The sequence below is a fragment of the Podarcis melisellensis genome (genome assembly GCF_964234715.1).
Source record: "Podarcis melisellensis genome assembly, chromosome: Z".
Lineage (NCBI taxonomy): Eukaryota > Metazoa > Chordata > Lepidosauria > Squamata > Lacertidae > Podarcis > Podarcis melisellensis.
This window is the reverse complement of record NC_138547.1, coordinates 21,229,099-21,256,397: the sequence shown is the minus strand read 5'-3', so window position 1 is coordinate 21,256,397 and position 27,299 is coordinate 21,229,099. Positions and strand designations below refer to the sequence as shown.

General features: G+C 42.8%; 1 protein-coding gene and 2 long non-coding RNA genes across 3 annotated transcripts in view; 1 reads left to right on the top strand and 2 right to left on the bottom strand.

The window, feature by feature from the left end:
- Nucleotides 1–25,326, bottom strand: part of LOC309362293 (uncharacterized protein) — a 45,730-nt gene extending 20,404 nt beyond the window's left edge. Inside the window, exon 1 of the mRNA XM_081897938.1 lies at nucleotides 25,050–25,326. Coding sequence (XP_081754064.1) covers nucleotides 25,050–25,311 — 262 coding nt within the window. The 5' untranslated portion in view covers nucleotides 25,312–25,326. The remainder of the gene's footprint in view (nucleotides 1–25,049) is intronic.
- LOC309361368 lies at nucleotides 20,193–20,951 on the top strand. The gene is made up of 2 exons (XR_014164454.1): nucleotides 20,193–20,353; nucleotides 20,781–20,951. It is a non-coding gene; the product is annotated as an uncharacterized lncRNA (long non-coding RNA).
- Nucleotides 25,327–26,024: 698 nt separating the features above from the next.
- Nucleotides 26,025–26,692, bottom strand: LOC309361735. Its single transcript, XR_014164615.1, has 3 exons — nucleotides 26,426–26,692; nucleotides 26,283–26,314; nucleotides 26,025–26,136 (listed from the first exon to the last, which is right to left on the bottom strand). It is a non-coding gene; the product is annotated as an uncharacterized lncRNA (long non-coding RNA).
- Between the last annotated feature and the right edge of the window lie 607 nt (nucleotides 26,693–27,299).

Genomic DNA, 27,299 nt, shown 5'->3' with positions numbered 1-27,299 from the left:
TGCACTCTTCCATTGTCCCCTGAGACAGAGAGATGCCAACCAACCATTACTCCTAGGTAGCGCCCATGAGGCAAGGTGAGGCGACTGCTTCAGCCAGCAGGATCCACAGGGGCAGTGGATTCTGATGTAGAGCTTTATTTTTCTCTTTGTTCCTGATATAGATCTTCATTCACCTCTTTTTCCAGCTCAGGGAAAGGGTGGGGGTGCCACTTTGTGACTCTCCTAAGGTTCCCAAATGTTTTCAGCCAGCCCTGTTCCCAGGAAATGTGCACAGTGTTACAGCTCAATAAGATGCTTATTTACTCATAAGCAAAACCAACTTGAATGCATTTTTGTTTTATTTAGAAAAAGTGGGGAACCTTCGCCTTGCTGACCCTGCAGGCATCATTGTACTCCAATTCCCATTGGTCTCAACCAGCAAGGCTGGAGTGCCACAGATTACCCACACCCAATTTATAAGAACATTTCTTGGCTGCTTTTAAGCACACTTTATTCTAATGGTGAAAAACCAGGAAGGGAACAGCTCCTTTACAAATAAAACTGATTCAAAAGGCTGTGGTGTCTTGTTAGAGGCAATTGGCAATACTTCTAAGGCCATAATAGGTTTATTAGCCCCTTCATGCCCAGAACCCATTTGAAAAAAATTGCTACACCAACTTTCCACAAGCTGGACAGGATGGGGATGACAATTACCATAAGCCATGAAGTTTCCACACACCCCAAAGCGCATTCTGGGTAATAAACAGCATTTCAGGAAAAAACAATAGTCAGGCATCACACACCTACTTCCAAGCTTGCCAAACCAACCAACCCATTTCACAAGCCACAGATAAGCAGATGGGATTTGTGGCGGTAAAGGAGTGGGAACTTTATCCACAGAAATCACATTTTGAGACAATAAATGCTTACCCAGGGGGGAAAACCAGCCGACCCACATTGACAATTTCTGAGCTACGAACCAAATAACACAAGCCACCTATTTGCATAGGAGATAGTTCCTAGGGGCCAAGGTCCATTCCCCCCCCCCCCGCAATAAAATATTTGAAGGGACCACCCCTCCAAAGTTGATGGGCATTGACATTCAAATAGTCTACATGCGCCACGTCTTGCAAGCAAGCCAGGACTCGCTGCAGAATCAAAAGAAGCATATCGGGGGACTGGGTAAAAGGCAGATTTTAAATGAATTCATATATAAATAAAACCACCATGATACTGTAGACCATGCCCTAGTCTGTAGGCAGCATCAAAAAAATCATGCATCCACTGTTTAAGTGGGGGCGCAATGGTGCAAAAACATGGTTAAAAAACAAGGATCCTCATGTATCCTCATGATTTTTGCACTAGATCAGCCCAAAGTCACCATCAAATCACACATCATAGCCAGGGGCAATGCCCACACCACAAAAATCTCAGACCCACTGCTTCCTGGCCATACCATGGCCCAAAAATGTGGTTTTGAAGCACGGATCCTTGTGGATCCTAAGACTTTTTGCATTGGGCCACCCCAAACTCAGCATCAAATCACATACCATAGCCAGGGGCACAGCCCGCACCACAAAAAACTCAGACCCACACCTTGTTGGCCATACCATGGCCCAAAAATGTGGTTTCAAAGCACAGATCCTCGTGGATCCTCACAGCCCATATTCTCAACACAAAGTGAGAAGTTTTTGGGCAAATCACTGATTTGTACATCAGTTCCCGCATGGCACAACTGTACCTTCCCCACACTCAGTCTACAAACCATGGGACTTGTGGGTTCAGTTGCCAACATCTGTGTGTATGACTATGACATAAACACACTGAAAGGATCAAACTGGATAAATGACCGCATAATAGATGCATTTCTTGCCTCCAGGATGATCATGGCCAAAGAGCTAGGTCACGATGGAACAATTTTCCCACTTAGTTGCCACTTCATGCAGATGTGTCAAAGATTGCCAGTGCAAGCCCTGAAGAACTGTTTGAGATTTGGAATGCTAAAGAAAGATGTTTTGATTATTCCAGTAAATGACAGAGAAGTCCACTGGATACTGATAGTAATCATTTTTAAAAGGAAGACCATGCTCTACCTAGATTCCAAACATGGATCGAACCACTCTGTGATTGATGCAATAACATCCTTCTTAGCATGTCTGTATGAGATGGATTCAAAATGTCCATATATTTTTGCAGACTGGTCATTTTTTGCACCAACCTAAATACCCAGGTAAGGTAATTCCAGTGACTGTAGTCCTTTCACATGTACCATTGCACATCTGATTGCTTCTGCTGCCCAATTACAGTTCACAAAAAGGATATGGCTGCCATTAGACCCTGGATTGCAAAAGAAATAATGCCTATCTTGAAGGACAGACAAATATTTTCAACTGGAAATTGCTGCTGTTCCTCCCAAGAAGAGACAAATCTTGAAAGAGAGTCACATTACTGTGTCTAGATCATGCCCAGAGGGATGGAAGGATACACTAACCTATTGCTCAGATATTTTACCTTCCTTGTTTGAAGGCTGCTGGTCACTATGTTTTTTGAAGGAAGGGTGCAGGAGGCCCAGTGGTGACCTAACTATGGTTTACTGTGAAGGAAACTGCAAGGATTGGTATCACTACTTTCGCATAGGCATCGATTCAAAAGATCTTCCAGAGGTTTCCATCTGTCCAGATTGTCAATCCACTGTGGCCAAACAGATTTTGAATCTGCGAACTGTCATATTCCACAGGTTGGTCTAATACAGCAAAATCCAGACACATAGTTTTCATCATCATGGCAGGGATGGTCCTTTTCCATAGAATTCTTATTCATGGAGTTGGTTTTTATATCCTGCTTTTCTTTACTTTAAGGAGTCTCAAAGCGGCTATAAATCTCCTTTCCCTTCCATGCCCACAACAGACACCTTGTGAGGTAGATCGGGCTGAGAGAGTTGAGAGAGAAGTGTGACTGGCCCAAGGTCACTCAGAAGACTGCATGTGGAGGAGTGGGGAAGCGAACCCAACTCACTAGATTAGAGTCCACCGCTCTTTTTTTTAAATGTCTTTTTATTAAAGATTTTCTTGATTTACAAAAGTGTGTGCAATGTCTCTCTCTCGTATTTCCCCCCCATGTAACATTTTTAGAAATCAGTTTCATTTGTTGAGACATTAGGAAGAAAAGGGGGAAAGAGGTGGGGGTGGGAGATGGGGGTGGGGTCTGGTGACGAGGTTTCTATTTTACTTACTATATATAGGATTTGGTGTCAACGTTACTTGTGCAGGTTCTTTGATGTTCACTTCTTTGATGGTGGTGAGAAAGGTTGGGGTTGGCCTATGGCGTTGTTGTTCATTTGTGGTTGGCTGTGATGGTCTTTGTTTTCATGTGTGAGTGGGGTGGGTGGGTGTTTTGGAACAGGTTAGCCATATTGATTTGTATGTTGTTGGTGGATTTTTGTCATTGTCTTGTTGGGCTGTGTATGTGATAAAGGGGAGCCATACCGGGGTGAAGGCGTCTTCTTCTATTTGTTCCCATGTCAGTTTCAGTTTATTGGTTAATTTTTCTAGTAAGGCTGTTTCCCATACTATTTGGTACAATTGGTCCATGCTCACCCCTGACAGGTCTCTCCAGTGTCTGGTTATGATGTTTCTGGCTGCTGAAAGTAGGTGGGTTATGAGTTAGAGTGGGTTATGAGTTAGAGTCTACCACTCTTGACCACTACACCACAGAAATGTATCTCTTAAAACTCTGGAGCAAGTTGTTCAGTTCAGCCTCATAGTGATACTGATTTGCAGAGGGTAGGTGGGTGATGAGCAAGATCTGTTCCCATTTCCCAACACAGAGACCATAGAACAGTTTCTTTTGGGGGCTGAACCTGAAGAGTGTTTCTTTCCAGAGCCTCTGTGGCAGAAATTGGCCAAGTGCCTTTATAAACATTCAGCTTCTCAAATAGAACCCCATCATGAATCTTTCAGGTGTAGCTGTTGGAGGTGGAGGGCAGAGAAGGTGCTAGTCCTTACCTTCCTCCTCCCAGCCCCATGATCCGTTGCCCAATGGGCTGAATTTCAGGGCTTTTGTATGTAAAGGGCAAGCTTGTTCTTTACTTGTTTAGACTCTTTAAACTTGGGAACAGATATTTGGCTCCATGACCAAAATGACCAAAAGGGTCAGCTTCTAGAGGACTAGAAAGATGATGATTGTACTTCCCCTATCCTCAGTCCTAACTCCGTTGAGTATTTTTTGTTATGAAACTGAGCGTTTGGAGCTGATGCTGTAGCATTCTTGTCTGGGGGCTTGGTGGAAAAACAGAAAAGTGACCCTCACCTAACTCTCTAATGCCCTTCAACAAGAATGCTGTAGGAAATATTGCTAAGCCCAAAGGGAGGCAAGAATTTGCTTCAGCTCACCCTGTTAATGGAAGAGCAAAAGCTATGCGTGTGTCATTCTCAATCAGTCTACTTTCAAGACTGATTTTAGAACCCTCTTATATCAGGCCACATGGTCACTGGAGGTGGCCCCATCATGCAGACTTGACTATCAACACAGGGACCATCTTTTTTCTTTTATTCTGATACTGGATTTTAAGTTACAGTTATATCTTTTAATACAGCTGTCAGTATATCACACAGTATTCCACCTGCCTTCCAAAGGAACACGTGGCTCTCCCCATGTAGTAGGTTAGGTTAAGACTGCTGATCCAAAGTGATCAGTAATTTTTACGGTAATTACAATCCTGCTTTCCCTTGTACCAGCTTACCTTGACTTCAGTAAGGCCTTTGAAAAGGTCCCCCATGATATTATTGCAAAAAAGCTAGTAAAATGTGGGCTAGACAAAGTTAATGTGAGGTGGATTTGTAATTGGTTGACGGGCTGAACCCAAAGAGTGCTCATCAGTGGCTCATCTTCATCCTGGAAAGAAATGGCTAGTGGGGTTCCACAAGGTTCTGTCCTGGGCCTGCCTGGTGCTATTCAATATTTTTATAAATGATTTGGATGATGAAATAGAGGGCGTGCTGATCAAATTTGCAAATGACACCAAACTGGGAGGGGTTGATAATACCCCAGAGGAGAGGGTCAGGACTCAAAATGACCTGAATAGCCTAAACAAAAAAAATTCCTTCCAGTAGCACCTTAAAGACCAACTAAGTTAGTTTTTGGTATGAGCTTTCGTATGCATGCACACTTCTTCAGATACACTGAAACAGAAATTTCCAGACCCTTCTACACGGCTACCTATCTGTAACTGAATAGCCTAGAGAGCTGGGCCAAAACCAACAAAATGGAGTTAAATAGGGAGAAATGTAAGGTACTACACCTGGGTAGAAAAAATGAAATGCACAGATGGGGAACACTTGGCTTAACAACAGTACCTGTGTAAAGGATCTGGGAGTCTTAGTCGGCCACAAGCTGAACATGAGTCAACAGTGTTATGTGGCAGCTAAGAACGCCAATGCGATTCTGGGCTGCATCAATAGGAGTATAGTGTCTAGATCAAGCAAAGGAATGCTACCATGCTATTCTGGTTGGTCAGACCACACCTTAAAATACTGTGTCCAGTTCTGGGCACCACAGTTGAAGAAGGATATTGTCAAGCTGGAGCATGTCCAGAGGAGGGTGACCAAAATGTAAAAGGTCTGAAATCCAAGCCCTATGAGGAGAGACTTAGGGAGCTGGATTTGTTTAATCTAGAGAAGAGAAGATTAAGGAGTGACATGATAGCCATGTTTAAATATTTGAAGGGATGTCATGTTGAAGAGGGAGCAAGCTTGATTTCTGCTGTTCTAGAGACTAGGACGCAGAATAATGGATTCAAACTATGGGAAAAGAGATTCCACCTAAACATTAAGAAGGACTTTCTGACAGTAAGGGCTGTTGGACAGTGGAATATGCCACCTTGTAGAGTGGTGGAGTCTACCTGGGGGTAAATTTGACTGCTAAAAATTTGAATCTATTTAAAGATAATTATGAAAAATGTTGGTCAGAAATCAAGAAAGATTTAGAGACTTGGTCAAGATTGAAACTTTCCTTGTTGGGTCGAATTGCAGCTATAAAAATGAATGTATTGCCGAAGATGTTATTTTTGTTTCAGACCCTACAGATTGTGGACAGAGTGGAATGTTTTGGGAAGTGGCAGAAGGATATTTCTAGGTTTGTCTGGCAGGGCAAAAAGCCCCGAATAAAATTTAAAATACTAACTGACGCAAAAGAAAGAGGGGGGTTTGCCCTGCCAGATTTAAGGTTATACTATGAAGCTGCGGCTTTCTGCTGGATGAAAGATTGGCTACTCCTCGAGAACACTGATGTCCTAGATCTGGAAGGGTATAATAATGCTTTTGGATGGCATGCATACTTGTGGTACGACAAGGTAAAGGTTCATAAAATGTTTAAAAACCATATTGTCAGGAAAGCTATATTTATGGTCTGGACAAAATACAAAGACTTATTAGAAGGTAAGACGCCGAGGTGGTTATCACCAGCGGAGGCCAAGGTTTGAAAAAGACCCAATATGGAGGCCGGCTGGCCAAAATATTGGGAAATAATAGAAAAAATTGGAGACAACTGGAGGCTGCTGAGCTTTGAAAAATAGGGTGCAAGATTGGTTTCATTATGCTCAAATCCAAGAGGTTTTTAAGTTGGACAAAAAAATAGGATTCCAGGTGGAAAAATCGAAATTAGAGACAGAACTGTTAGAACCTAAGACTAAGGTACTTTCGAGAATGTATAACTTGCTGCTTAAATGGAACACTCAGGATGAGACAGTCAAATCAGCCATGATAAAATGGGCTCAAGATATTGGGTACAACATTATGTTTGAAGACTGGGAAAGGTTATGGACCACTGGATTGAAATTCACGGCATGTAATGCCCTGAAGGAAAATATTATGAAAATGATATATAGGTGGTACATGACCCCAGTCAAGCTTGCAAAAATATAACATCGGTCTGATAACAAATGTTGGAAATGTAAGGGGGCTGAAGGGACATTTTTTCACCTTTGGTGGACTTGTCCAAAAGTGAAGGCCTTCTGGGAAATGATTTATAATGAGTTAAAAATGGTGTTTAAGTACACCTTCCCTAAGAAACCAGAGGCCTTCCTCCTGGGCATTGTGGACCAAAAGGTGTTAAAGAAGGACAGAACTTTTTTATGTATACAACTACAGCAGCAAGAATACTTATTGCAAAATATTGGAAGATACAAGACCTTCCCACACTGGAAGAGTGGCAGACGCAATTGATGGAATATATGGAACTGGCTGAAATGACAGGCAGAATCCGAGATTTGGGAGAAGAAACAATGGAAGAGGACTGGAAAAAATTTAAGGACTATTTGCAAAAACATTATAAATTGTATGAATGTTAAGAATCTGCATGATTTGGAAATTCTAGCTCCTGCAATTAGATTGGGATGACAGGAGATTAAGTCATGAGTAAGAAAAAGTTGAAATTTAAAGTTATTTCATGTTTATATTAAGGTATAAGTAATTGATAAAAAGTACTTTAAACCCAGAAGTATAACATTTGAAAGATAAAAATAAGGTACGAAACAAGGTAATAATTTGCTGATATGTTTATTGCAAAGAACGCAGGGTGAGGGAAATGCGGGGAAGCCCAGTCAGTAAGGTGAAAATATTATTGAAAGTTGGATCGTTTTCTTTTTTCTTTTTTCTTTTTCTTTTTTTCTTTTTTTATAAATATTTATTGGAGTTTTTAATAAAATAAATACAAAAATAATAAACAGCGTTACTTTGTTTTTGCAAAATTTCATAACATCTTTAGACTTCCTCACATCCCCTGCTCCCACTTACATCATTAATAAGTTTTTGTCAAGCAAATTATCATCTTATTTTCAATTTTATAACCACTTATTTAAATACAATAAAATAATTCTCCTAGAAATTTTGTTTCTCTTAATCTCTCTTATCATCAAATTCTGATCCAATTTAGTGATGGCCAATTATTTATAACCAAGCATCCTTCTTAACATTCCACTAAATCACAATGTTTCTGTAGATAAATCTTGAATTTCTTCCAATCTTCTTCGATCCTTTCTTCTCCCAGGTCTCGGATTCTGCCAGTCATCTCCGCCAGTTGCATATAGTCCATCAGTTGCATCTGCCATTCTTCCAGTGTGGGTAGATCTTGAGTTTTCCAGTTCTTAGCGAGTAGTATCCTTGCTGCTGTTGTTGCATACATGAAAAATGTTCTATCCTTCTTTAGCACCTTCTGGTCGACAATGCCCAGAAGAAAGGCCTCTGGTTTCTTGGTGAAGGTATACTTAAATACCTTTTTCAACTCATTATATATCATTTCCCAGAAGGCCTTCACTTTAGGGCAGGTCCACCAGAGGTGAAAGAATGTTCCTTCATTTTCTTTACATTTCCAACATTTATTATCAGACAAATGGTATATCTTGGCAAGTTTAACTGGAGTCATGTACCATCTGCATATCATTTTCATTACATTTTCTTTCAAAGCATTACATGCAGTAAAGTTCAGCCCAGTGGTCCACAACCTTTCCCAGTCTTCAAACATAATGTTATGCCCAATATCCTGTGCCCATTTTATCATAGCCGACTTAACCATTTCGTCTTGTGTATTCCATTTCAACAGCAAGTTATACATTCTTGAAAGTACCTTAGTCTTAGGTTCTAACAATTCTGTTTCCAACTTCGATTTCTCCACCTGGAACCCTAACTTTTTATCACTTTTAAAAATTTCTTTAATCTGAGCGTAGTGTAACCAGTCTCGCACTTTATCCTTCATTTTCTCCATACTCTGCAATTTCCAATTATCTCCGTCTTTTTCTAGCAGTTCCCAATATTTTGGCCAATAGGCTTCCATATTGGGTCTTTTTCGGGCCTTAGCTTCCAAAGGTGAGAGCCACCTTGGAGTTTTATTTTCCAGTAAGCCTTTATATTTTGTCCAGACGTTGAACACTGTTTTTCTGACAATATGGTTCTTAAAGGCCTTATTGATCTTAACCTTATCATACCATAAGTATGCATGCCAACCAAAAGCATTGTTATAACCTTCCAGATCCAACACGTCAGTGTCTTCGAGAAGTAGCCAGTCTTTTAGCCAGCAGAAGGCTGCGGCTTCATAATACAACCTTAAGTCTGGCAGGGCAAAGCCCCCTCTTTCTTTCGCATCTGTTAATATCTTAAACTTAATTCTGGGCTTTTTGCCCTGCCAGATAAATTTGGAAATATCTCTCTGCCACCTCCGGAAACACTCCGTTTTGTCCACAATTTGCAATGTTTGGAACAGAAACAACATCTTTGGCAATACATTCATCTTAATAGCAGCAATTCAGCCCAACAAAGAGAGCTTCAATTTTGCCCAGCTATCCAAGTCTCTCTTAATTTCCGACCAGCATTTTTCATAATTGTCCTTAAATAGACTCAGATTTTTGGCTGTTATGTTAACCCCTAGGTACTTTACCTTTTTCACCAATGATAATTCTGTTTCTCTCTGAAACCGTTCTGACTCTGTATCTGTCATATTTTTCCCTAACACCTTCATTTTTTGTTTATTTAACTTAAATCCCGCCACCTGACCAAAATCATGTATCAGTTGTAATACTCTTTTCGTACTAGATTCTGGCTCCTGCAGTGTCAAAACTAGGTCATCTGCAAAAGCTTTAAGTTTATATTGTTTCGCTCCGACCTGAATCCCCTGCACCAACCGGTCACCTCTGATCAAGTTCAGGAGCACCTCCAAAACTGAAATAAATAACAGAGGGGAAATCAGGCAGCCTTGTCGTGTTCCTTTTTCGATTTTAAATTCTTCCGTTACCACATTGTTGACTATCAATTTAGCTTTTTGTTCTGAATATATTGCATCAATCCCATTTTCAAAACCCCGCCCCGCTCCCATTTCTTTTAAATTTCCCTTCATGAATTTCCAAGAGATGTTGTCGAAGGCCTTCTCCGCGTCTATAAAAATCAGCACTGCTTTAGTGTTTATGTCTGTTTGCAAAAGTTCCAAAATGTCAATAATGTTCCTTGTGTTTGCAAACATGTGTCTACCTGGGAGAAAGCCGGCCTGGTCTTTATGAATTACTTCATTTAAAACTCTTTTAAGTCTGCCTGCTAAAACATCAGCAAATATTTTGTAATCCACATTTAAAAGGGAGATGGGGCGGTAGTTCTTAAGTTGTGTTTTTTCAGTCTCTGATTTTGGTATCAACGTGATAAAAGCTTCCTTCCACGATTCCGGCGCCTTCTTTCCCTCCAGGATTTCATTGCTGACCTCCATCAAGGGTTGAATCAAATAGTCACTCATTGTCTTATAGTACTTGGAGGTCAAACCGTCTGGCCCTGGAGATTTGCCCAGTTTCATGTTCTGAATGGCATGTTCAATTTCTTGTCGTGTTATTTGGCTATTCAGGAGTAGTCTATTTTCTTGTGTAAATTTTTAAAGACTATTTTTTTTCAAAAATTGTTCAATCTCAACCTCATTTTACGGCCCTTGAGTATATAGTTTCTTGAAATATTTCTGGAAGGATTTTCTAATTTCCACGGGGTTCTGAATATTTCTTCCTTCAATTTCCAAATTTGTTACTGTGTTCAACTTTTGTCTCTTCTTCAACTGCCAAGCCAGCAGTTTCCCACATTTATTTGCCGATTCAAACGTTTTTTGTTTCATTGATTTAATCTTCCATTCTATTTCCTGATTTATCAGTTTAGAATATTGTGCCTGATGAAGTTTAATTTCTCTCAGAATCAGCTGTGACTTCGGATTTATTCTTAACTTCTTCTCTAATTCTTTTATTTTCTCCAAAATCTTGTCTTTCTTCTCATTTTGTTTCCTTTTCTTTATAACATTCTGTTGTATTAAGAACCCTCTCATCACGGCTTTACTTGCGTCCCAAATTGTTCTTTTTTCCACCGTTGTGTTCAAATTTATTTCGAAATAGTCCTTCAAAACTTTTTGGGCCTTTTTAGTGATCTCCTGATCTCTAAATAAGTTGTCATTCATCTTCCATCGAAAGGAACCGGTTGGTATCAATGTCAAGTCCATTTTCAAAGCGTTATGGTCGGAGCAAGTCTTTGGGCAGATTTCCACTTTCCTGACCTTAGGTGCCAGACCTCTAGTAATCCATATTTGGTCGATTCTTGTCCATGTCAGATGGGCTTCAGAGAAGAATGTTCCTTCTTTTCCCAAGGGGTTTCTTGTTCTCCAAATGTCAATCCAGTCCATATTGTCTGTCATTTCGAAAAAGGTCTTTGGTATCTGCCATCTTTAGTAACTTTTTGGCTTTGCGACTTATCCATGTTAGTTGATACAATCCTGTTCATATCTCTCATCATAATGATGTTGTCAAAGTCCAGATATTCCAGCATGCTCTCATGCAACTTCTTATAAAATTCCGATTTCCCTTCATTTGGTGCGTAAATTCCTAATAGCATAATTTTTTCTCCTTGATGTTGTATTTCGACTGCCAAAATTCTGCCATGTTCATCTTTAAATAATAATTTAGGTGAAAGGCTCTCCTTTGCATATATCACCACCCCTCTCTTCTTTACTCTATCTGAAGATATGAATTCCTGGCCAAGTCTTTTATTTACCAATACTTTTCTGTGGAGCCTAGTCACATGTGTTTCTTGCAAGCAAATAATGTCCAATTGTTCCTTTTTTAATATATGAAAGATTTTCTTCCTTTTTTCCGGAATGTTGCAGCCATTTATGTTCCAACTCAGAAGTTGCAGAGATATCCTGTATAGATCTGGTTATTTTTCAGGGGGTGGTACCTTGTCTTCAGGATCCAAGGGTGCCGGTTCCTTTGGTGCTCCAGGCTCCGGCAATGATCCAAGTCCTTTATGAAGGTCTTCTCCGTACTGGTTCAGAAATTTGTCTCTGTCTTCCAATGTTCTAATTTTAATCTTCCTCCCTCTAAAAGTAAAAGATAGTCCTTGAGGGAAGTCCCACCTAAAGATGATTGAGTTGCTCCTCAGTAGTTTTGCTAGTTCCAAATATTCAGATCTCAAATCCAAAAGCTGTCTAGGAATGTCCTTGTAAATTTCAATTCTTTTACCCAGAATGTCCAGTGATTTTCTGTAGTGTAGGCCCAAAATCTTGTCCCTCTCCTCCTTTGATCTCACTGTTATCAAGCAGTCTCTGGGCTTGTCTTTTCTTATCAGTCTTCCAAGTCTAAAAGCTGATGTGATTTTAAAGTCTTTCTCCTCAAGGTTCCAATGCTTGGAAAATATTTTGGTCAAAAACTCAGCCAGGTTGTCTTCTTCTACTTCGGATACAGATCTTATCCTTAAGTTGGTCTCCCTATTTTTCAATTCAATCATCGAAAGATAGGTCTGATGTTCACCTACTTGTTTGTTGAGTGGTCTCACCTCTTTTTCTAACTTTCCAAGTCTTTGGCTAGTATCTTCAGCCAATTTCCTGTTCTCCCCTGTAGCCTCCTCCAATTTTGCAATCGTTTGAACGTTCTGTGCCACTTGTCCAGTTAATCTATTTAAACATTCTGTGTTCTGATCTATTTTCGATGTTTGTTCATCAGCCTTTTTGTCCAAAGATTCCACTCTCTTATCCAAGGATTCCAATTTTTCATAGATTTTTTCTAAGATGGAAGCAGCTGATCCTGAAGCCATATCCTCCAATTGTAATTCCTCTGTCTCTCCTCCCCCTGCCTGTGGCAAGGAGGCAGCTTCTTCCTCAGAGTGCAAAATAGGCACAGACGATCTGCGTTGTTGTAAAGTTGAGGCTAGGGTTGTTTGTCTCGTTCTTGGTCTTTGTTCTTTTTCTTTAGTCTCCTTTTTCTTTGCGCCACTCATTCCAAGTTTATCTGGTAGTCAAGGTCAAGCTGAGTTGTTCCCATGAGAAAAAGACGGCCCAGATGGCAGCACTCAGCCAGCAGGCCGGGAAATAGAAAGTAAAACAATATCACTGCTGTTAAGTCCAAAAACCTCTAGGGGGAGCTTAAAATGTCTTTCAGGAAGGAATACCCAAAAATAATAAAATTAATGTCCAAAAGCCTTCAAATGTTAAATTTTTAGCAGAGTTGGTGTTATAAAAACACAATGTCTCAAAACAGTGCTTGCTGGTACTTCAGTTAGTGTTATAAAGTAACAAAGTCCAAACCTCTCAAATTTTTCCAGTATATGTATCAAAATACTTGAGTCTGCAAACTGACTGCTACTGTTACCAGGCAGTTCCAGCCCCTGGTTTCCTTCTTTAAATTGTAACTTCAACAGAGGAAGATTTCACAGTCCATGCTAACACATAAATCCAATGCTTAAACTCCTTTTCTGCCTTTAAATGAGGTTCAATAAATGCTCAGATCCAATCAATGAAAGATTCACTTACAGCCTCCACTCCTCCAGCTCTTTGCTTTGAAGTTCAATGGCAGCGGAAGACGGACTTCCTTTTTCTTTTCGTCCTCCGCTTTCAGCCAAATTCAGTTGCTTTTTAGTCTCAAATTGATTAAAAGTCTTTATTACTCACGGGTTGCTGCTTTTCAAAGTGCCAAATCCAGGAAGAAAGGTCAGCGCTCACCGGCAACAGCTCTTTTTTCTTTTTCTTGTATGCTTTCTTTCTTTCTATGTATCTTATATTTCTGACCTTGTAATTGAAAATGCAATAAAAATCTTTTAAAAAAAAAGAGAGAGAGTGGTGGAGTCTCCTTCTTTGGAGATTTTTAAGTGGAGGCTGGCTGACCATCTGTCAGGAATGTTTTGCTTGTATGTCCCAGCATGGCAGTGGGTTGGACTAGATGGCCCTTGCGGTCTCTTCCAGCTCTATGATTTTGTGATTCTATGACACTAGCTAGTACACTGCACTATTCCATTAGATCGATATTGTTGCTATTTTTTAAGCTAAAGGTTATGTATAGCTGGCATCTATTAGTCTTTGAGCCAGCATGGTGTAGTGGTTAAGAGCGGTGGACTCATAATCTGGTGACCTGAGTTCACTTCCCCGCTCCTCCACATGCAGCTCCTCACAGGGTGTCTGGTGTTGGGGAGGAAGGGAAAGGAGATTGTTAGCTGCTTTGAGACTCCTTAAGGAGAGTGAAAGGTGGAATATCAAGTCCAAACTCTTCTTCCCAACTCTTTGTAATAGTGACATTTCCCATAAATATGCTGAGACACAACCAAATAATGTTATAGATTTCAGTGGGATTCATGGAAGGGCCAAGTTTATTCTGCAGTTTAAATGAATGGGGCATGGAAGTGCTTAACTGGTTCTTGATCAGGGCCAAAACCCAGGGGAAGGAATCTTCAGTCCCTGTAGCAAACAGAAGTACAACAACATTTTGTATGGAATGCAGAGCCAGTTCTTCTCATAAGCAACCAAGGGGAGCCCCTGAGGTGCTGGATGCACCACTAGAACTGGCGGCACGGTGTGAGTACCAAGTAGAAGTCAGGAGAAGGATGTGTTTCTTTTGGAGTCCCCACTGGGGAGAAAGGGGACTATAAACGAAGTGAGGGCCTCACAGACCTACACAGCAGCCAGTTTGGGCTGAGGTAAGCCCACTAACATGCTGGCACAATTCTACTGGAATTTTGCTCCCTCCCTGCATGTATAGCTAAGAAAAACCTTTGTCTCACCTCCCCACACATTTTTTGATTGCCAGCACACCAACATCTTCACAGGTAGATGCGTGGGAAGGGGGGGCAGATTCAATTAGCCCTCCCCCAAAGGATCATCTTTTCTTTCGTTCACTCTGATGCTACAGTGGCTGTCTCATGTCAATGTTTGTGTCCATTTTAGCCACCCAACTGTGGATGGTTTTGGGGGAACACCTGCATCACCTTGTGATCTAAGCATGATGCAGTTGTTTTTTTCCAGTTCCTTGATATGATGTTTTGGGGAAGAGTGCAGTCCAAGTGAAGTATCTGTTGGTCCCACTATGTATCTTAGTGCAATAATAGCAGCCTGAAGCGTTTGGACCTGATACACCGCCTTTCAGTCCCTTTAAGGAATCTCAAAGCATCTCACAATCGCCTTTCCCTTCCTCCCCCACAACAGACACCCTGTGAGGTGGGTGGGGCTGAGAAACTTCAGAGAGAACTGTGACCAGCCCCAGGTCACCCAGCAGCTGCATGTGGAGGAGGGGGAAGTGAACCCGGCTCACCAGATTATGAGTCCACCACTCATAACCACAACACCAAACCTGAAGTGCCTTTTCCAGTTGTCAGTAATGCCCTGCTATCATTTTTGAAACATTAGTGTTATGATGGCACCTAAAGCCTGAAATATCTTCCTGAAAGATAGGACAAATGTTTAGGAAAAGTTTTTATGAAAGGAGGAATGAAGAATGTAAGTTCAGCATATAATTCTCTGCATTATGCTTTCAGGTCTCCATATGATGAGCATGTGGACAGACAGAGGAGAAGGCTGCGTGAGGCTGATAGTTAATTGCAGGGTGACCTCTGCAAAAGAAAGTTGTGCATATTTGATCTTTGTGACAGTTAAGTAAATGTTTAAATTACAGTGTTACCTCGGGTTACAGATGCTTCAGGTTACAGACTCCGCTAACGCAGAAATAGTGCCTTGGGTTAAGAACTTTGCTTCAGGATGAGAACAGAAATTGTGCTCCGGTGGTGTGGCGGCAGCAGGAGGCCCCATTAGCTAAAGTGGTGCTTCAGGTTAAGAACAGTTTCAGGTTAAGAACGGACCTCCAGAACAAATTAAGTTCTTAACCCGAGGTACCACTGTATAGTTTTTAAAAATCCAACCCAAGCTCTGATCTTCTCAGTTCTCCCTTCACCTGTGTGTATCTTGCTAGTTCTATCCATTTCACCTTTCTCTTGACACAAATGTATATAAAATTATACCGGAAAATGTTAAATGATCGGCTTTAATGCTGTGTCTCTGTCTCTACCTTTCTGCGCAATTGCTCAATAATGTCACTAAGAAAGCTCTATATATTGGAATGGTCTCTTTTATTGGAATACTTTCCCAAAGTTAATTCTAAAAGGGTGCATAAGACCAGTGGGCCAGAATTTTTGTCCCAATATTTTTTTTCTTTTTCCTGTGGCCATCGCTAAATGTTCATGCAGTTAACTCCACAGTTTAATCTCTCATGGAGTAAAGTGGTACCGTATTTCCTTTTGCTGGTTGCCCCTGAGGTCAGTATTATGGGAGAGGGACGAAAAGTTCTCTCTATCCACTTTATCTTCTTAATTTTTTAAACCTCTATCATGTCTGCTCCTCGCTTACTCACCTCTTATAGAATGAACATTTCCAAACTCTTCAGCTTTTTCTCAAAGGAAAAGCAGTGTTACTCCTTTATTCTTTGGTTGCCCAATTCTAGATGTAAGAGCAATCTGGTTGCCACATCTATCACCCTGTTAATCACCAGGGTTGATTTGGCTGATCAGACTGGCAAGGAATGTGTCTGCCATCTCCATCACTGTGCATCCCTCCCTATGCCACACACTCCATGGAAGAGAACGACCATCCCACACAGAGTGAGAACACCCTCTTCTGCACTTTTCCCAGCTATGCCAAAACTGTACGCGGTATTTCAAATGGGACCACACTATAGAACTGTACAGGGACATTACAATACTGACCATTTCATATTCAGTTCCTTTTTCAATAGTCTCCAGCATGGAATTTGGTTTGCCAACATAGCCACTATACTACTCAGCACTAATTCCAGATCATACATGAATAAATGATCCTTGTGGGACCCAACTTCTCACTCTCTTTCACTGGGAGAACTGCCCATTTCTTCCAACTTCCTGTTGCTTGACCAATTTGTCATCCCCCAGTGGGCCCAATCTTTAGTCCCATGGCTGGTAAGATTACTCTCAGTAGTCTGGTGAGGTTTCTAATCAAAAACCCCTTTGGAAGTCCAAGCATATCATGTCTAACAGCTTACCCTCACACAGGTGCTTTTAACCCTTCTCAGGGAACTCCAAAATGTTGGCAAGCAGGACTTCCTTTTGCAGGGAAGCTATGGAATGCACTTGATATTTCAAACAGTGGCTCATTACACACTCACCGTTGCGGCAGGTGAGTGCGCGTCCTCTGCACCCTCCCAGTGCAGACAATCAAAAAGGGACAAGAGCAAGTGCAAGGATTGTTGATGGAAGGGGATCTCTTCTGATTAAGTATATCTCGTGGCCTGTGGGAATGGGAATTATCAAATGTTTCTGAGACATATAATCACATTAAAAATCAGGTGCAACCACCACTTAATCCTGTTATAAGGCAATTGAAGAAAAGCAATATTCTAGCATTGCAAAAGAATGCAAGTATGCCATCAGTTCTATGGGCAAATTGAGACTGCGAAACACAAGATTGCCACAGGGACTTGCAGCAGGGCAGCAGTTGTGACCTCCTTGTGGGAAAAGCACCACGGGGGCCAAATTTGGATTGGTACGACAGTGAAAGGGGAGAATGGGCTTCAACCTTCGCCCTGGCCCTTTTTAAAAAACAATAATTATAATTATTATTAGATTTTTAAGCTGCTCTCCTCACCAAAGTGGGCTCAGAGCAGTGTACAACATCAGAAATTCCATAAAACAGATTAAAAGACAATTTGACTCCAATAACTGAGGCACCCTGATTACCAGCTACTAGCCCAGTAAGGGTAAGGATAAAAGGGGAAGAGGGAAAGGACCAACAGGAAGAGGGAAAGAGTGAGAAGAAAATATAAAGGGGAGGGGAAGGGAAAGGTAAAAATAAAACCATTGCTGCCCTCAACCTTAGGACTGGTGAAACAACTCGGTCTTACAAGCTCTGCAGAACAGATCATCTTCTTCTTTGATCACTCATAGCTGAGTAAGATTGTCTTCCATAAACACAGTTTTAACAATGAGTCCGTAAGTGACTGTGGAGGCCAATTCTGGAACCACATGACCTTCCACAGTGGGGACATTGGTTTCCGGGTGGGAGTTGATCATGGTGTGGATTTGCCAAGTGTGCCTTCCTCTTAGCACGTTTCTCCCTTGCGTCCTGAGTTCAAGTGTCTTCAAAGTCCATGACACCTTTGGTAAAGGCTGTTCTACAACTGGAGTGCTCACAGGCCTGTGTTTCCCAGTTGTCAGTGTTTATACTACATTTTTTTAGATTTGCCTTGAGACAGTCTTTAAACCTCTTTTGTTGACCACCAGCATTATGCTTTCCATTTTTATGTTCGGAATAGAGTAGTTGCTTTGGAAGATGATCATCATGCATCTGTAAAACATGACCAGTCCAACAAAGTTGATGCTGAAGAATCATTGCTTCAACACTGGTGATCACCTGTCTTCCCAAGTGATGTGTAAGATTTTTCAGAGACACCGTTGATGGAATCTTTTGCGAAGCTGGAGATGACATTTGTAAGTGGTCCATGTTTCACAAGCATACAGTAAGGTTGGTAGTACGATAGCTATGTAAACAAGCATTTGGGTTTCCCTGCAAATGTCCTGGTCCTCAAACACTCTGCACTTCAATTAGGACAAAGCAGCACTCGCAGAGCTCAGGCGATGCTGGATTTTGGCATCAGTGTTGACCCTTGTGGAAAGATAACTGCCTAGGTAGGAGAAGTGATTGACATTTTCCAACGTTACGCCATTGAGTTGGATTTGTGGCGCTGCAGAGGGGCTATTTTGTACTTGTTGGTGCAGCACTTTGGTTTTTTGGATGTTGAGCGACAGGCCAAGCTTTTTGTAAGCTTCTGTGAAGATATTTAGGATGGTTTGGAGGTCATCCTCTGAGCGTGCACACACCACGTTGTCATCAGCATACTGAAGCTCTATGACGGAAGTTATGGTAACCATACTCTTTGCTTTCAGCCTGCTCAGATTGAAGAGCTTTCTTTCCATCTGTTTGATATATGATTTCTACCGCAGTGGGGAGTTTCCCTTTGACAAAGTGTAGGATCATGGCAATGAAAATAATGAATAGAGTTGGGGCAATAACACAACCCTGTTTAACACCTGATCCCACTGTGAATGGTTCAATTTGAGAGCCATTGTTATCTGCGATTGTTGCTGTCATGTTATCATGGAGGAGCCAAAAGATGTTTACAAATTCATCTGGGCAGCCAATTTTCAGAAGGACAGTCCACAGGGCGTTACGATTTACAGTGTCGAAAGCCTTAGTCAGGTTAATAAACACCATATACAGGGGTCGGTTTTGCGCTCTGCATTTTTCCTGAAGTTGTCGAGTGGTGAAAATCATGTCCACTGTCCCCCTAGAAGGCCGAAAACCATTTTGGGATTCAGGAAGGGTCACCTCGGATACTGTTAAGAGACAGTTTGCTAAGATCCTTACAAGAATTTTGCCAGCTGCATCTAATAGAGAGATGCTTTGATAGTTTCCGCAATCAGTTCTGTCACCTTTTTTAAAGAGATTGATAATTTCGGCATCCCTGAAGTCTGCTGGGATCGCTTCTCTCCTCCAGATTTTTTCAATGAGCTTGTGAAGTTGTTGTGTAAGTTCAATTCCACCCACTTTGAAGATTTCAGCAGGTATCCCATCAGGTTCACTGGCTTTGTTGTTTTTCACTTGGTTAATAGCTGTACACAACTCTCCCAGATTTGGAGATACTGCAAGCTCATCTCTAACTTGTTTTTGCGGAATTTGTGAGAGGACCTCAGCAGCTATGGGAGAGTCGCGGTTAAGGAGATGTTGGTAGTGTCCTTTCCAGAGCAGTTCAATAGCTTCTTTATTTTTTAGAAGTGTGGTGCCATCTGCTGAGCATAGGGGGAATATGCCATGATTTATTGGCCCATAGATGGTCTTTGTGGCTTTAAAGAAACTGTGCATCATGAGTGTCAGCTAAGTGCTGGATCTCTTGAGGCTTTTTTTTTAATCCACCAGGTGTTTTTTAGTTCTCTGGTTCTTCTTTGAACTTCAGCCTTAGCATTGGCATAGGTTTTTTTTTTCTTAATGGCACAGTTTCTATCTCTTTGCCAGATCAGAAATGCCTTCATTTTCTTGTCAATCATGTGTTCAATCTCACTGTCATTCTCATCAAACCAGTCCTGGTGTTTCTTGGTTTGGTATCCAATAGTTTGTTCACAGGCTGCAATAATGGATGTTTTTAGCTTGGCCAAGTGTTCATCAACGTTATCAGGGAACTCCGAAAGCAGGTGGTCCTTAAAAGCCGTTTGGAAGCAATCCCGCTTAATGGGATCTTGAAGAGCTTGGGTGTTCATTTTGTGCCTTGGTTTCCTTCCTTGAAGCCTGCGTTGAGGTATAATCCTTGAGGCGTTCTCAAAGTAAAGGAAGGATTGAAGTCTGATTAATAAGAATACACACAGAGGCTGGGTGCAACGGGAACTTAGAGGGGAGGGGTGTTATGTACTAAGCTTGGATCCTAGAACAATAGGCAAGTAGGATTCTAGAATGCAACAACTGATCGGCTTGTAGGAAAAGACCAATCAGGCTCCAGGAGGAAGTTAATCAGCCTATTAGGCTGGTAGGATCATTTGTTGTTGTTGTTTAGTCATTTAGTCGTGTCCAACTCTTCGTGACCCTATAGACCAGAGCACGCCAGGCACTCCTGTCTTCCACTGCCTCCCGCAGTTTGGTCAGACTCATGTTTGTAGCTTCGAAGACACTATCCAACCATCTCGTCCTCTGTCGTCCCCTTCTCCTTGTGCCCTCCATCTTTCCCAACATCAGGGTCTTTTCCAGGGAGTCTTCTCTTCTCATGAGGTGGCCAAAGTATTGGAGCCTCAGCTTCATGATCTGTCCTTCCAGTGAGCACTCAGGGCTGATTTCCTTAAGAATGGATAGGTTTGATCTTCTTGCAGTCCATGGGACTCTCAAGAGTCTCCTCCAGCACCATAATTCAAAAGCATCAATTCTTCGGCGATCAGCCTTCTTTATGGTCCTTCTTTATGGTAGGATCATAGAATGCAACAACTGATTGGCCTGCAGGAAAAGACCAATCAGGCTCCAGGAAGGAAGCAGAATCAGCCAATCAGACGGGACTCATTGTGTAAATAATGTATATAAAAGCTTGAGGTTTTGGGGGGGCAATTCAATCACTGTTTTACAAGCTGCAATAAAGAGCATGAAATCACTACAGGACTCCGAGTATATTTCATTCCCTTTGACCTTACCGTCTTGGATGACCCTGCTGGGAGTACGAGATTCCCGATGGCTTTGCTCACAAGGGTCATAGGAATGTGCAAGCCCACTCACCACGACAAGAGAGAAAACTGAGATAGATTGCACTGAGCCATGGTCTCATTAGACAAAGAGTTCCACCAAAAAGGCTTTGGCTCTGGTTGAGGACAGCTGGATATGTTTTGGGCCAGGGACCACCAGTAGGTTGCTGTTAGATGAGCATCACACTCTTTGGGGGGTGTATTGGAAGATAATTCCCACAGATAAGAAAGGTCACAGACTGTTAAGGGCTTTAAAGGTTAGCACCACAACCCTGAACCTGATTCAATACTCCACCTGGAGCCAATCCAGCTGATGAACAACCAACTGAATGTGGGCTCTCCACAAAGTCCCAGTCAGAACTCATGCACCTGCATTTTAGACCATTTGGAGCAGTCTCAAGGGTAGCCCTGTCTATCTATCATCTATCTATCTATCTCTATCTATCTATCTATCTATCTATCTATCTATCTATCTATCTATCTATCTATCTATCTATCATCTATCATCTATCTATCTATCTATCATCTATCTATCTATCATCTATCTATCTATCTATCTATCTATCTATCTATCTATCTATCATCTATCTATCTATCTATCTATCATCTATCATCTATCTATCATCTATCTATCTATCATCTATCTATCTATCATCTATCTATCTATCTATCTATCTATCTATCTATCTATCTATCTATCTATCTATCATCTATCTATCTATCTATCATCTATCATCTATCTATCTATCTATCTATCTATCTATCTATCTATCTATCTATCTATATCTATCTATCTATCTATCTATATCTATCTATCTATCTATCTATCTATCATCTATCTATCTATCTATCTATCTATCATCTATCTATCTATCTATCTATCATCTATCTATCTATCTATCTATCTATCTATCTATCATCTATATCTATCATCTATCTATCTATCTATCTATCTATCTATCTATCTATCTATCATCTATCATCTATCTATCTATCTATCTATCATCTATCTATCTATCTATCTATCTATCTATCTATCTATCTATCATCTGTTTATCACATTTATACCCTGCCTTCCCAGGTTCAGGTGTAGAGCAAGTTAAAGTAGTCTGTTCTGCAGGTGACTGCTGCATGGATCGCCATGGCTAGGTTAGAAAGGGACAGGTACGGTACCAATCACCTAACCTGACATAGATTTAAAAATGCCAGTGTGGCTACATTTGTGATCAGTGACTCTATAAAGACAGAAGTGTCCAGGATCACACCGGGACTCCTGATGACGGGTACAGGTGACTCTTGCGCCCCATCAAGAGCTGGGAGCTGGCAAACCGAACTGAAATCATTCTGGCCCAGCCATTGCACCCCCATCTTTAATTGATTGAGATTCAACTGACTCCATTCCTCTATCCCAGCACACCCACCTAAATATTGGCCAATATATCCAGGGTAGCATCTGGTCAGGGCCATGAGTTTTTAGATCCATGATTTTTGTGGTCAGATCTGTGGTTATATACAAGATATTTGAATAAAGGGTGAATTTGGGGTTCCCCAATGCAAAAACTCTGAGGATACATGAGGATCTGTGCTTCAGAACCACGTTTTTGGCTCACAGTGTTGCCAGGAAGCCGTGGATCCGTGTTTTTTGTGGTGCAGGCTGTGCCCATGAACATGACATGTGATTTGACAGTGAGTTAGAGTTGCCCCCAATGTAAAAAGCGTGAGGATCCGTGCTCCGAAACCATGTTTTTGGGCCAATGTATGGATCTGTGTTTTTTGTGGTGCAGGCTGTGCCCCTGGCTATGATGTGTGATGTGACGGTGATTTTGGTGTGGCCCAATGCAAAAACCCTGAGGATCCATGAGCATCCATGGTTCAGTGCCACGTTTTTGGGCCACGGTGTTGCCAGAAAACCATGGATCCATGATGTTTGATCTGATGGTGACTTCAGGCTGATCTAGTGTGGAAACAGGTAAAAGGCTGATTTTAAACGAATCCTCATGAATTCATATGATTTTTTTCATTCAAATTAAATAAAACCGCCATGATACTGTAGACAATGTCTTAGTCTGTAGGCAGCATCAAAAAAATCATGCATCCACTGTTTCGTGGGGCCGCAATGGCGCAAAAACATGGTTAAAAAACACAGATCCCCATGGATCCTCATGATTTTTGCACTAGATCAGCCCAAAGTCACCATCAGATCAAACATCATGGCCATGGGCACAGCATGCACCACAAAAATCACGGATCCACGGCTTCCTGTCGACACCGTGGCACAAAAACGTGGTCCTCAAAGTATGGATCCTCACACGTTTTGCATTGGGCCACCCCAAATTAACCGTCAAATCAGAAGTCATAGCCAGGTGCACAGCCTGCACCACAAAAAACTCGGATCCATGGCTTCCTGGAAACTCCATGGCCCAAAACCGTGCCTTTTGTCTCTACTTTCCAGGGACAGTCCTGGATTTACAGAAGCCATTCTGGTTTCTGATTTGATCCCGGAAAGTCCTGCTTTTCCTCAGGATGCCCCTATTTTCATCGGAGAATTGTTGGAGGGTGTGGTATGATGTCCCTGAGAGAAACGTTGTGAGGGCATGGAGTTGTGCGATCCTGGAGCCAAGAAGATCAAGTAACTATGCAACCTTTAGAAGGCAGCTGAAGGCAGCTGAAGGCAGCCCTGTATAGGGAAGTGCGTAATGTTTTCTTATGTTTTTATGTATGTTGGAAGCCATCCAGAGTGGCTCCGGCAGCCTTAGTCAGATGGCTGGGGTATAAATAAAATAATAATTATTGTCATTATCTTATTATATCATTAATATTATAATATTATCAAATATTATTATTGCTATAAGAATTTTAAGGTCGTACATATATAAAATAAATGTTCATAAATGTACCAAGCACGCGCGCACACACACACACACACACACACACATAAACCACTTGTCTGAAGCGCACAGAAAAAGTCCTGAAACCATTTTGTCCCTCCCAAATTTACCTGTTCCAAATAGCACATTGAAATGATGGTTAATGATAAAGGCTTGATGGGGTTGGAGTTTGCTACAGCCAATGCTAGCTTGGAAGATTTGATTTCTACCCTTACAGAATTTAGGCTTGCATGTGGAAACTTACAAAGCCAAAAGGGATATATTCTCTGGTAATTCTGATCTAGAATCTAGTGAGGATTCTAGAGTTGCTTCTGTAGTGCTGGGATGGGGAATCTGTGGCCCTCTGGATCTGGATCTCGTTCTACTCCCAATTCATCATGCTTCATGGAAAGCGATTCACAAATGAAATGAAATAATAGCACCCACCCCTGACCATTGGCTCTGCTGGCTGGGGCTGACGGGGGTTTATAGTCTTAACATTTGAATGCTGCAGGTACCCTGTCTGTGCTGGGTGATCTGTATCTCTCCAGATATTACTGCACCTAAACCCCAGCAGCTCCTTTTGGATTTACTTGCTTGGTTGCTTTAAGAGATTTGTATTTTGTAAGTTGATTTTGAGTGATCGATTCAATATCTATGTAAAGAAGGTTTCTATGGCTGACGTGCCCTTTAAATGGACTTAGTTAGCTTTCGGTTGATCTCTTCTAGTGCTTTGCAATGGCCGAGGAGTTGAGCATCGTGGCCGGCAACCAAGCCAAGAGGCTGAAGAACAGCTGCAGCAACATAGAGGAGGCAGCAGAAGAAGTTGGAAAGCAGGAGGAAAACGGGCATGAAACGAAACGGTTCAAGACCAGTGGGGGATGAGTTGGAGGATGGGGTGAAGAGGTTCCCCAAAAGGAAGGTTGTGCTGCTGATGGCATATTCAGGGAAAGGCTATCATGGGATGCACATAATAGACAGAATATGTGGGCAGCAGCAGGAAAGGAGGCAGGAAAAGCCTCTGGCCTCATCCTGGCTCCCAGGGACACACCCCACATAATCTGCACTAAAGATCACTTGGGGATGTGATCTTGGGGGGATGGAAGTAACCAAAGAAATGAATAGCAGAAGGCAAGGTACTTACTCTGAGGTTGGGGTATTTCCGGGCAATGGCCAGCAGCAAGGAAATGCTGCTGGCCGCTAGTTCTTGAGCCTCCCCATTTCCCGCCAGGGCATATCCTTGGAGGTCCTGCAGGAGGAAAGAGTGTCTCAGAGTCAGGGGCCAGTCTGGGCCAAAGCGGCCCCCACTGCCCCCACCACAGAGTCCCTGGCACTTCTGGACCATGAAGGTTTGGACCAAACTGGGAGCCATACAGGCTCTGTGCCCCAGAAATGGGGCAGTCCATTGGGTAAGGGACGGGGGGGGGGACACAACCCTAAAACCACCCCTGATGCCATCGGGACACTTACACTGAGAAGATGGAGGTGTCAGGGTTGGGGGCTTCCATAAGGAGACTGCCCAGCAGAAGCCAGAAGTGCCTTTTCAGTTCCTGCGGGAAAAGAAAGAAGAGAGTTTGAATGCTGGGTTGGATTCTGCAAGTGTGTGACGAAGAAGAAAGAGCCGTGAAGGGAAGTCAAAACAAAGGACATCCTTCTCTCTCCTCCTCCTCAGCCCCTTTCAGCACGGCCTCCAACGTCCTGTGCAGGATGGCACTGATCATATCACAGCTGAATTTGGGCCTCATAGTGCTGCAGAGATGAAAGGGAGAAGGTTAGAGTCTCCCTTGCCCCCTTCTCCCTCTCGCCTGCTCTTTCCCCCTGGAGTTCTTCCCCCCACCCACAATCCCATCCACACCAAAGACCCCACTCACCTTAGCTGGAGAAGGGCCTCCAAGGCAAGGGTCAGGGGGCGACCCCTGAAGTGCTCCAAGGCCCCAAGATGTCCTGGAAGAGAACAGAGGAGGAAAATCAGCTCCGACCCCAAACACCAGGCTTGGCTTTGTAGGGAAATGGTAACCCCATGTCCTAAGCCGGCAGGGTCCTCCTCTCTGCAGATGCACAGCCCCTTCCCCCCACCTCCCCGTGGGGGTCCCTCACACTCCCCCATCACTCCCCAGAATGTCTTGGGCCATCTCCTGCTTGGAGCACTTCAGGGATCGGAGCCCCCTGAGCTCAGCTGTCTGGCAGCTCTGGATGACCTCCAAGAGGTAGAGCTGTTCATCCTCCAGCAGCTGAAATGCAAAAGTCAGGCTGTCAGTTTCTCGTGAGGGGAGGGCTTCTCCACATCTGAGAGTGCAGAGTGGGGGGCAAAGAGCCCGGGCAGCGGGGGGCAAATCTGAGGGATCCAGTCCCTGCTCTTGTTTTCTCCAATACTCACCCCTGGGGCTGGGATGCGGAACCGCAGCAGAACTGCAAACAGGACATGGGAAAAGGCGAGTCCTCTTTTGCATCCTAGGGCTAGTTGCCCCCCATGCCCATTCCTGCCCTCATCTGTCCAAAAAGGGAGGGCCACTTGCTCACCTGGCGCCAAGGGGTGCTCTGGGTCTTGCTGGGGGGCCACCCTGTGGCAGCGCCTGAACAGGCACCTTAAGCACCTGATCCTAGAAGAGATGAGCGGAGAGAGCGACTCAGACACCAGCAGCCCCTATTCTTGGGAGGTGTTTGTGTGTGAGGAGGGGCATCTGGAGAAAACAGTGAATCACTGCCGAATTGGCAGAACAGAAATACGTATGTGGAGCCTAATCGATCCTTGCCAGCCCATCATGACCAATTCCTTCCATCTCTCTGCAGTTCTGAAAGAGGCAGTCCAGAGCATGAAGGGCTGGCAGAGAGAGAAAGGAGCTCCCAAGTGCTCTGGGTTCAAGAGCTACGGCCATGCCAGGACCCAGAGAGCCCGGCCCACTCTTTCATGCAGTCAAGCAGTGTATAAATTTCATGAAGCAAATGAAATTTGGGTCATTCTTAACATTGTTACCAGATTTTTTGGAAAGGGTGGCGAGGGGTTTCCCCCTCCAGCAGGCACCATACCCACCTCTGACTGTACCTCAAATCAACAGCTTCACTTCTGCAAATGTCCGCACAAAACACATCCTGACACCCTCTTTGTAGGCTGAAGAGGAGAGGGGCATCAAATTCCCCACAGATTGATGGGAGGGGGGGACCCTGTGGATTTGTGCTTTTTATCAGATATGCAGAATGCTCTAATCCCAAACTCTCTAGCCCAGACATCCCCAAACTCGACCCTCCAGCTGTTTTGGGACTACAATTCCCATAATCTCTGACCACTGGGCCTGTTAGCTAGGGATGATGGGAGTTGTGGTCCCAAAACAGCTGGAGGGCCAAGTTTGGGAATGCCTGCTCTAGCCCTATGACTGGCTCTGCCAGATAAATCCAT